This window comes from Mustela nivalis (assembly GCF_964662115.1).
Source record: "Mustela nivalis genome assembly, chromosome: 3".
In the NCBI taxonomy this organism is placed as follows: domain Eukaryota; kingdom Metazoa; phylum Chordata; class Mammalia; order Carnivora; family Mustelidae; genus Mustela; species Mustela nivalis.
In genome coordinates this window covers 129,015,559-129,027,606 of record NC_139022.1, presented here as the reverse complement: position 1 = coordinate 129,027,606, position 12,048 = coordinate 129,015,559, and the positions used below count along the sequence as shown (strand labels likewise).

General features: G+C 35.9%; 1 protein-coding gene across 2 annotated transcripts in view; it reads left to right on the top strand.

Moving 5' to 3' along the window:
- The window catches only part of GABRG2 (gamma-aminobutyric acid type A receptor subunit gamma2), a 105,176-nt gene that overhangs the window by 76,098 nt on the left and 17,030 nt on the right, over positions 1 to 12,048 (top strand). For both annotated transcript variants that reach the window (XM_082724353.1, XM_082724352.1), the window contains exon 7: positions 11,090 to 11,242. In XM_082724353.1, the coding sequence (XP_082580479.1) occupies positions 11,090 to 11,242 (153 nt within the window). The remainder of the gene's footprint in view (positions 1 to 11,089; positions 11,243 to 12,048) is intronic.

Sequence of the window (12,048 nt, the reverse complement as noted above, 5' to 3'; positions counted from 1 at the left end):
TGTCAAATGAATAAAATAAGAAATTACAGTGTTTCTACTGACATGGTTATTTCTCTAGGAAAGTTTTCTGGGTTTGAATTAAAATCACTAATAACATTTTTCTCTTTGCATCCTGATTTTGAAACCATCTGTAAGATACATTTCATAAATCTAACAGCTAGAATTCAAATAATACCATCTTTATTGCTGGTAGCAGTGATTTGGAAGATTGGTACTATTTCTCATCAAAATCTAATTTTTGCTATTACCCAACTCAGAGGAGAAGTTGGTGTACAAGACCATCTAGTTGCTTGAAATAGGAGGCTGGCAACAATCAAGTACCTAAAGTAGGGACTGGATGAGGCAAACTTCTAGATTAACCTCTAAAAATCAGTCCATGGCTTGATGTGGGAGATGTTACCAAGTGGAGAACAGATGTAAGAAATTATTAGATCTATCCAGTAAGTAAACACATAAGTGGGCAAGCATCTCGATTTTGCCTATCAGATAACAGAATGAAGTGGGAGAAAGTCAGAGTGCAATCTCTTTTTTCAGGTACTTTATAAAAGGGTGGAAATTCCTGTATAATAGGAAGGGTGGAAATTCCTGTATAATAGGTGAGGAAAAATAGAGGGAACCATGGCTGCCCATGGCCAAAGACTCCATTTTTCATGGACACAACTATGGACATGCCTTTTCATGCTGGGAAGTCTTGTTTCTTTCTACAAGTCTCAAATAGGATTTCTATTCTTTTCCTCTGGGAAGGGCAATCTCATCATGTGTATGTCAGTATGTCACAGATTATAATTGTAACAAATCAGTTATAATCTGTAATTACAAAGAGCAAAAATAAGTAAATAAATAAATACTTCCTTATCTAGCACTTACCTATGGTTGATTGGAAGTAAAAAACTACTATTTTTCTTGGGATTTCTCAAATACACAGCTGTACCTCTATTAAGCCAGTTTAGTTTTCTTATCAAAGGTGACAGATTTAACTATACTATGGTATGTGCTCCTTATTGGTCTCCCTCTCCTGAGCTGTTGAAATACTTTAGCAACTTAGAGCCAAGAGAGCAAAGAGTGGAATATGAATTCACATTTTAAAATTTACCCTGAAATGGGACTTCTGAAAGAGATAAATGGGAAGATCTGGTGGTGTTGTAGTAATACTCTACACGAGGAGTAACCATACATAAAAGGATATTTTGTCACCTTTGACTACCAAGCCATGTTAATATGTAACAGCCCATGCTTCAGGGTCATGTTGAACAGAAGAGATGATTTTTGTGACCCACATCTGTGAACTATGCTAAAATGATGGTATTAATGATGTTCATGGATATACTGATGTTCATGTAAGTTCATGATGTTCATGAATGTTTGACTATTGTTCCTGATAGTTGCAGGTAGCCTTTTAACAAAGGATAAAAACATTTCACTGGAGAGGAAGCTTACTTACCAATACTGTAGAATACCAATACCAATCTTCTTTGATGGGTCTTTAAGAGGATAAAATTGGTTGATAGGGATAAATTCTAGGTCCTTTCTATCCAATTCTCTTTTGGATATGGAGCACTATTTCTTCTATGCTTATATGGGCCAGAATAGGGTTAATAAAATTACAAAGAACCCTGCTATTTTGTAATAATATATTACATGTATACATTCTCTCTAAAAAATTAAAAACACTTTTTCTACCATTAGCAAATGTGGTTTTCACAGCAACCTTAGTAATAGGTGTGTTTATCCCTATTTTCCTGGAAGAACTTAAACAACTTACCCTACTTGCTGGACCTTGTTTGTGTCATTACTAGTACTTGAATTCTGGAACTGCAGTCTGTGTACTTTCTGCTACTACAACCTATTCTGCACTGATAGAAAATATGTTTGGTATCTAGTCAGATGTTTGTTAGGAGTTAGATTTAATTATGCTGAGAAATTGCATTTCTTTTAGATGGATCAAAGTGGCAAATGCATTCATCCGTATCTTCAGCTTTAGATTTCTGAGACAGAGTTGTTTTGCTTATATAAATCTCAAGGTGAATTTATTTGGACACTGTTGGAATTTGGTAATGGACCCAAAATAATGAATTGTATTACAAAAGGTCACAATAATCTATGAAACTTGTTTCTAAAGCAAGGGAAAAAGAGAAGTGATTTACACTAGTAAATCTAGTAAAGAGAATTTTCTAGTATAGAAATGCAGAAAATCAAAATATTAGCAAACAGGTTCACTGTGTAAACCTAGAGGAAACCACTAATCTCTGGAAGCTTTACAAATACTAAGCTTCCTTCTATCTAAAGCTATTCTCCAGGAGGACAACTTTAGTAGAGTTGAGTTTCCATCTTCCTCAAAGTAATATGCTTATCACATAAGGTTCAAGAGCAAATGAAAAGAATTTTTCTCTTTATGGTTGGGCCCCCCAGTTATCCAAACCAGCTTTCTATGCTAACTATATTCAGTAATTGCTCATCTTTCTGCTTTCCTTACGCCCACTTCGCGCCCACCTTTATTTCCATGATCCTAACCACTGGCTTAAAATGAACAGGCTATTTACTACAAAAGGAGTACTGCTTTGGGAGGCAAGAGTCATGGGTCTGCCACTAGATAGCTCTGTGTCCTTCGATAAAATACCAATCATCTTTGATGGTCTTTAAGAGGATAAAATTGGTTGGTATGGATAAATTTTAGGACCCTTCTAATGGATTCTCCTTTGGATGTGGAGTACTATTTCTTCCATGTTTATATATGCCAGAATGGTGTTAATAATATTACAAAGATTATGCTACTTTTTAATAATATATGACATTAATGGGCCTTTTATTATGGGCCAGGAATTATACTACACACTTCACATATATTAATTCTTGTTAGTTTAGTTTCACAATAACCCTGTGAGGTGGGGTTTTTTATTATTCCTATTTACAGATAAGGAAGTTGAGACTCAGAGAATTAAACACTTTCCCCAAATCACATAACCAATGAGTGATAGAAATAAGACTTTTGAACCTAGCCAGTCTGACATCACAGTCCTTATAGTGGACATTTTTCTTTTAAGATTTTATTTATTTATTTGTCAGAGTGAGCACACACAAGCAAGGGGAGTGACTGGCAGAGCAGTCAGAGAGAGAAGTAGGCTCCCTGTAGAGCAAGGAGCCTGGGGGACCCCATCCCAAGACCCTGGATCATGACCAGAGCAGAAGGCAGATGCTTAACTACCCAGGCATTCCTGTAGTGGACATTTTTGATGACCCCACCTTCCCGTCTTCTCTGAGCTGGAGTACCCATCCTCCAGGTGCAATAAGAAGTGGCTGCTGATAGCCCACCACGGTCCCCTTCTCTACAGAATTGCCTTGGACCAAAATAGAACCATCTCAACTAAGAGATTAAGATCACTCCACCACAGCCTACAGAGTGCAACTGACTGCTGCTCTTGCCTCAAGGTGGCACTTACTCTGTGGTACGATTTGTTCCAGAACCTCCTAGAAGTTCCCCTACTTTTGCTTAGCTTTTTTTCCACTGCTGGTTCTTGCTTCCTTTCTTCTAACAGTTAAACCCCAATAAGTCACTCACCCTTGCAGGAATTCTTAACTCCACCTTTACTTCTAGGAAACCTAACTAACTGTAGCTCCTGGTCTTCACCTCAATTCTGTGCTCTCTTTGTTCAGTGGAGAAGTCAGAGGAAATCTTTAAAAGATAGATTTGGCCTAGAAAAAATTATAAATTACACTTTTAACTTTCCATTGTAATTTTTCCAGTTGCTATATTTTTCAGCCTATGAGCTTAAAGAAATAACAGACGAAATAAAAATGGTGGTTTTGAAACAAAATCACACCTACCCATTAGACATAAGATGAAATACTGATTGATCTCTTTCAGCAGCCAAGCCCCTTTGTTCTATCCTCTCATTAATTGGCTGGCTGAGAAACTCAAATTACCAATCGATTCTTTAATAAGCATAATGTAATCACTCTGATATAGCTGATTTCCCTCCCCTCCCCCTTTTTTTTCTTGGCAAGCAGTTAAGATTGCTAACAGCTCACTGTGACCTTATATTCACATCTCTGGGGATTAAGTTCAGCAAGGTATCCAATAAAAATATTTCCAGAAGCAATAATTTCTAAAGCGAAGTTTTAATATTTCATAAGCTCATGTTTGTCTCTGCCTTGGTCTTAAATGTTTTTAGTATAGGGTTCTCCCAGGGTTTTCTTCATTGCTTTCTAAGCTAAAAAATTTATTCATTTAACAAATAATTGCTGGACTCCTCCTGCATACCAGGCACTGTCCTAGATGCTGAGGTAAATTAGCTAACCAAGTATAGCTACTTCTCTCATGGAACTCATGAACTAATTGTAAATTGTAATCTCATATTCCCACCAGTCTTATTCTTTTAAACTGCGATCAGCTCTCTAATTGTCATACCATACTATGAGGTTTTACTGAAGACATTAGATCTACTCAAGGACTTATTTGATGATGGAATAAATTGACATCTGAAAAAAGAATGGAGTTAAAAGTAAAGATGGGGGTATTAGATTTTCAGCCAAGGGAATCAGCATGTGAAACGATCCTAATGCAAGAAGCAGCAGAGACTTTTAAAGAACCAGAAGAATACCAGTTGGAATGTGAGGAAATACTATTTAAGATGAGGCTAGAGATGTAATTAGGAGACTATACAAAGTCTTAAAGGAAAAGTTAAAGGGTTTTAGTGTATCCCTATATAATGGACACTTATTGAAGGGTTTGGAGGAGTGTATAAGTGTGTGACATGAACATAGGAACAGAGGATATTCCTGAAATTAGAGATAACATGGCAAATGAAGACAAAAGAATGAGTAGTACCCCTTAGGAGAATAGAGAGTAAATCAGGTTGGAAGGGCATTAAAGGCGGGGGGATCGTAAACAGTGTGAGATAGAGCGGGGATGGAGCAAGGTAAAATGGATCAGAAAAAACATGGTAAGCAGTATGGATTTTATACTGAGAAATTTGAAGGGAATGGCACGAGCAAAAGTGCATTTCAGGAAGATTGGTCTAAACTAACACTGTCTAACTGAGCTTTCTATGGTGAAGTAACTTTTCTGTAATCTGTACTATCACAATATAGTACTCACTAGCCAAATGTAGATACTGAGCACTTGAAGTGCCCTTGATGAACTGGAGGGATAGAATTTTAAATTTTATTTAATTTTGTATTTTACTTAAGGTAACTACCATCTTAGCGCAAATCTAGTAATAGTACAGAGTATGTATGTGTGATAGTGTGGTGGTGCTGGGGACATCTGGAAGTTGGAATGAGGAAAAGGAGATGAGCTAGGAATCTGGGAGAGAGAGGGGGTCAGGAAGAATAAAGACAGAAAAACCATACAAGTGTGAAGTGAAAATATTTACTTTATATTTACTTAATATTTACTTTACATGAAAGGAATAATGAGAAAGGTCTAGGTTAAATTCAGATTATAGACCACCGCCCATGCCAGACTAAGGGGCTTGGACTTTCTATGAAGAGGAACATGGATCTCTTTTAGATTTGCAAAGATTGGAATTATTTAAGCAGAATTTTCAGAAACGTGCTTGTCAGAAACTTCATTTAATTATGGTATATAAGATAAATTAGCATCTATATTTTTTGTTAGAGCCCTTGTGCCATTGAGTAGCGATGCAATAGCCTTGTGTTTTTCTTAGTCTGAGGACACCTTGGTGGCAAGAATTAGAGTTTGGCTGTTTTCCCTTCTGACGTCCCAGGACCTAGTTGCTGGAACAATGTTGAATGTAATTCTAGAAAAGTTAATAGGAGCCTCAGATACTGTTGGGAATGGTGGGCAGGTGACGGGTGCAGAAACACCTGGGAGTGGCATTTATAGAAGTTAGCAACTGATTAAACTTGAAAGTCATTACTTACCCATAATTCTCTAGACTCCATAAACTCAGGAACTGTGATTCTGCCCAAGGACTAGATACTCTATGCATTCTTTTGGGAACACAGCAAATTTGGAGAAAAGTGTGGTACCAATTAAAAGGTAGTATTTACAAAGCATTTTGGGGGCAGTGTTTATTCCAGATATCTTGAAGTTAAATATATCTTTAAAAAGATATTTCCAAGGGCAGCTGGGGGGCTCCATTGGTTAAGTGTCTGCCTTCAGCTCAGGTCATGATCCCAGGACCCTGGGATCAAGTCCCGTGTTGGGCTCCCTACTCAGTGGTGAGCCTGCTTCCCACTCTCCTTCTCCTGCTCCCCCTGTGCACGTCCTTGCCCTCAAATTAATAAAATCTTAAAAAAAAAAGGAGAGATTTCCAGATTATCTTTCAAAAAGTCAGTGTATGTCCCTACCAAGAGCTCTTCGTTCACATCTTATCTGTACTTATTATTTATAGTGTTTTTTATATATTTTGAGATATTTGTATTTTCCTTTTAAAATTATCTAAAGCAGTCTCTTTCTTTTAACATTTTAAAAAGCTGTATGTTTATTTATTTATTTATTTAGTAAACTCTTTTCCCAATATGGGGCTTGAATTCATAACCCCAAGATCAAGAGTTGCATGCTCTACCAAGGAGTTCTAAGTTTTACATGATAAATGTGTAAATAATTTTCCTTTATGCTTTTTATGTTTCCCCAAATGAAGATATAGCCAATCAACTCTTCTACTTTCCTGTGGTGCAAAGCAACCTCATAGAAGTATACCACAGATTCAAGTATTTCTAGAATGTGTTGACAGAGTTAGATCTAATGAATTGTCTCAACACATGTCTCTGTCTGAATTGTAGTCAGAAAATTATCTTGTTCCCTCTTAATCTATTTAATCTAGAATCAGTTGTGAGATTCCATAGGTCTTAATCCCCATACTCCCTAAACTAGAGGGCTATACGCAGAGCAGTGATTCAGAATATTTGTTGACTTAAACAAAGAGACTAGACAAATGGAAAGGGCACAACACTAACAACATATGAGCATGAGGAGAGCATAAACAATATTTTGACTTCAAGTCAACCTAGTAGAATAATATGTACTCTAGTTAATAGTTAAGTAGAATGAGAATCATGAGTGAGGAACAAAGTGAAATGTTTTCTTTTTTTTCCCCCACCAACCTGACAGGTATTGATGATCAGGGATAATATAAGCATACATCCATTCAGCCCTAATCTCTGTATATAATTCTCATTCTAGGTAATCAGAAAATTCTTCTTGTCATTATGTTAAGTGCTCACAGGGTAGATGACTTTTCTACCATTGGAAATTTTTAGGAAATCGTTTCACACCACAGTTAAAAAAAGTTGGAATTCATTGGTCATTAATATTGGCAGTTTGTTTCTTCTTAAAACCATACATGAGAAGCTTAAAAAAGATAAAGAAAAATGGACATTAGTGGGTGTTATTCAAATTATATGTCTTCTCTTTTCAATCATAGCCTGTGACTATGACATTCTAAATTAAAACACAGAAAAGGACCCAACTAATTTATTAAGTGCTATGACTTTAAATATCATATGTTAGACTAAATCAATAGAAGGAATATATTTGAAGTGGCTGGAATAACTACTTTTGACTTGGTTGGCATTTAAACCTTTTGGGCTTAGGAATCACTGATGTGGTACTTTCAGGGGATTTGATTTTATAGGTTCATTGGCCCAGAGTTTTTTAAAAATACAAAAAGGGATGTGGCCTTAGAGATAAGACAGGCATCAGGCTGTCACAGTGAAGCTGCTTTGCTTTTAAATGGCCTTCCCAAGTTTGAATTCATAATCTAGTGGTAGAAAAGCTTTGGATTTGCTGGCAAAGATGAAAGATGCTTGGAAGCTATTGCCTTAAAATAGAAATTGATGGGTAAATAGGCTTTGGAAGTTTAGAATCTGACCTGAAGGGAAGTGGAGTATTGAATTGAGATAATTATCTTGTTAACTTGAGAGAAAATTCAAGTCCACCTTTAAAAGAGTCAGATCATTAATGCCAAAGTGTAGATTCTCGTTCACTTATGCGATAAGAAGTAAAAAGAAGTTACGAAAGTTATCTAGATAGAAAATATTATAATTTGTAAAGTCTCACACACATGTTAAAAATATGCAGAAAACTCTCAAGGACTCTGAAAATCGGGAGAAAAAGCGCACTGAATATTATTATTTAAAAATAAACCTCTCATTTTTCCCTATCTAGAATTTGAGACCTTGAATTTGTCTGTAGTATTCTGATCAAAGAAACAGGAAAGAAACAGACAGACATTAATAGGGATCATCTCAAATTAAATGTCTTTATCCTATAATTATAGCCTGTGCCTCTTCTAAACAAGAAAAGCAGAGACCAAACTAATTTATGAACTGCCATGTTTTAAGTAGCTTAAGTCTAACTAAATCAACACAGAGAATCATAATATCAGAGAACCAATCAAAATCTACTTAATCCCAGCAAGCAATTCCCACCTTTAAATTTTCAGAGGTTGTTGCTCAATAATGGGTACTTACTGTCACATTAAATTGTTCTCATGCATAGCCATATGGTTATTCTTTGATTCCTTTATCACTCTCCTATCAGGGGTTATTTACATAAACTCTTTTTTTAACCCAGTGTTCTAGAACACATCTTCTTGATTTTTTGTGTGTTTTTTCCCCCATGTTTAAATTTATAAATACATTCTTTCTTCTGATCATTTATTTAACAAATGTTACTGAATACCTATTGGGAGTCAAAGGGATGTTAAGTACTGGTTGTGGAATGGAATGCTAAAATAGGCACTGTTTGTGAACTCATAAATCCTAATGGGAGAGAGTTTATGAAAATAACCACACAAATGAGAAATTAAGAATCGTAGTTAAGTGCCATGAAGGAAAACCGTATGATTCAATGAAAACATTAGAAAAATGTCTCAGCATAGGAATTTGGTTATAAATGGAGTAAAAGAGGCATTTATTTAGGTACCAGTATATTCCTCTATGGCTTGTATGGAGAAAGGTCCTGAGAACAGGAGGAAATTGTTACGAACTTAAGGGTCATTGCAGGTAAGAGAGGCACAGTGTAGAAACACTGTCCGCACCCTCCAGAAACATTTGAAAGAAGAAGATATTATCAATATACTCCAAATGTTTCCTCCCATCTGAGAGTCACATTACTTATAAAAGGATCAGAATTCAGTTTAGTTTGGGTTTTGTTTTTTTTTTAACCCAAAGGGATAGAAGATAGCTTTCAACATATCCCTTGCGTGAACTCTCAATTTAAATGTGTGAACACAAGAACTGAATATATGCTTATTTTCAAATGTTTTGCAGTTTTTTATTGAAGTATAATTGACATATTGAAGCATAAACCTATTGGTTTTAGGTATATGTCAGGTAATTTGATATTTTTATACATTATAAAATGATCCCCACAATATCTAGTTACCATCTGTTACCATACAAAATTATTATGATATTATTGACTACATCCCTATGGCTTATTTATAAATACAAGTTTGTACCTCTTAATCACCTTTACCTATTTCACCTACCCCCAGCCCTTTCCCCCTCTGGTAGTCAGTAGTTTGTTTCCTGTATCTATGAGTCTGTTTCCATTTTGTTTTTTAGTTTGCACATGTAACTGAAGACAGTATTTGTCTTTCTCTGTTTTACTTAGCATTATACCCTCTGTGTTCATCCATGCTGTCACAAGTGGAAGGATTTCATTCTTTGTTTTATAGCAGAGTAATATTTATTTTTTTTAAGATTTTGTTTATTTATTTGACAGACAGAGATCACAAGTAGACGGAGAGGCAGGCAGAGAGAGAGAGAGTGGGAAGCAGGCTCCCCGATGAGCAGAGAACCTGTTGCGGGGCTTGATCCCAGGACCCCAGGATCATGACCTGAGCTGAAGGCAGAGGCTTTACCCCACTGAACCACCCAGATGCCCCAGAGTAATATTTCATTGTATGTATATTACATCTTTATCTATGGGTGGACACCTAGGTTGCTTCCATATCTTAGCTATTGTAAATAATCCTGTAATGAACACAGGGATGCGTATATCTCTTCAAACTGATCTTTCTGTTTTCTTCAGGTAAACATCTACAAGTAGAATTGCTGGATTGTATGGTATTTCTACTAATAATTTTTTTGAGGAATCTCTATAGTGTTTCCCATAGTGGTTATGCCAATTTACATTCTCAGCAACAGAGCATGTGGGTGATTATCTTTTTTCCATATTCTTGTCAACACTTGTTATTTTTTGTGTTTTTGATAAGAGAAAATGTGACAGGTATAAGGTGATATATTACTGTGGTTTTAATTTGCATTTCCCTGATGATTAATGATGTTGACCATCTTTTCTTGTGCCTGTTGGCCATATGCACGTCTTCTTTGGAAAATGTCTTTTCAGTTCCTCTGTTCTTTTTTTTTTTTTTTTAAGGTTTTATTTATTTATTCAGAGAGAGAGAGTGAGACAGCACAAGCAGGGGGGAGAGGCAGGCAGAGAGAGAACCAGACTGCCCACTGAGAAGTGAGCCCAACGGAGGTCTAGATCCCAGGACTCTGGGATTGTGACTTGAGCTGAACACAGATGCTTAACCTACAGAGCCACCCTGGCGGCCCCCCTCTGTTCATTTTTAATGGATTTTTAAATATTAAGTTATGCAAGTTCTTTATATATATTTTGGATATTAACCCTTTATCAAATACATCATTTGCAAATATCTTCTCCTATTTCAGTAGGTTGCCTTTTCATTTTGTTAATGGTTTCCATCACTATGCAAAAGCTTTTCAGTTTGATATAAATGCCATTTGTTTATTTTAGCTTTTGTTCCCCTTGCCTAACACAGGTCCAAAAATATATTACTAAGACTGATGTTGAAGAGCTTACTGCCTATATTTTCTTCTAGGAGTTTCCTGGTTTCAGGTCTTTCGTTCAAGTCTTTAATAGATTTTGAATTTATTTTTGTATATAGTTTAGTCATCCAGTTTCATTCTTTTGCATATGCCTTTCAAACTTTTCCAACACCATTTATTGGAGACTGTCTCTTCCTCATTGAATATTCTTGCCTCCTTTGTCATTGACCATATAAGCATGTGTTTATATCTGGGCTCCCTATTCTAAATGCTTTCCAGGTTTGATAAGGGTACGTATGGTGTTATCTTTGTTCTGTTCCAGGAGATTATGTGGTCATGTCTGTCTACTTTGACCTGAGCAGAAGGATGGGATACTTCACGATCCAGACCTACATCCCTTGCACACTCATTGTTGTCCTATCCTGGGTATCTTTCTGGATCAATAAGGATGCTGTTCCAGCCAGAACTTCTTTAGGTAAGACATATTTCTTTTTGTTTAAGTATTTCAAGATAAGTATCCGGTATCAGGAATCTTCATTCCCCTAAGTTGATTTGTTTTTAATTCAGTCAGCAATTATGTAGAAATGTCATTATTTCATTTTAAAGAAAACTAGCATATTAAAAAAAAAGTGTTTAAAAGTTTTCCAGTACTAGTTTTCCTTAATTACCTCAATTTGCTTTCTTTAGTAAATTCTCTTAATAAATTTAAGTTTGACTAAGGAGGAAAAAAAACCAACTTCTAATTTCAGTAGATTTTGTGTTTTGGTCTTTGGGTAGTTATATGCAGAGCAACTCACACAAGCTCGTGAGAGCTATTGTTGTTTATAATTTCCAAATGTATTGAGAGATGTCACATGGATAGATTGGAGTCTGCCAAGGTGAAAGTATTAACATCATGGAAATAGGCAAACACTAAAAACCAACACTGCCTTTTCTTTCCCTAGAGTCAACTGTTACACATTTACCAGCACATGATTAGCTGTTGATTAATTCCAACATCTGTAATTATTCATGACATTTGAAGACATACATACATAGCAATTGGCTCTAACCATTGAAAATATTTTTGGAAAAATACCCATGATGCTCTGGAAACACCAGCCCTCTCCATCACAAACATACATACTTTTAAGATTATTTGCATCTTTCTTGATGTATATAGAGATGCAGCTTAGATTTTCACAACTTTTTCCTCATGTGAGGAAGAAGATCCCCAGAAAGTATTAAAAATTTATAGACTCAGAGGGACACGGGAGTCTAGGTCCAATAATGTTAAATACT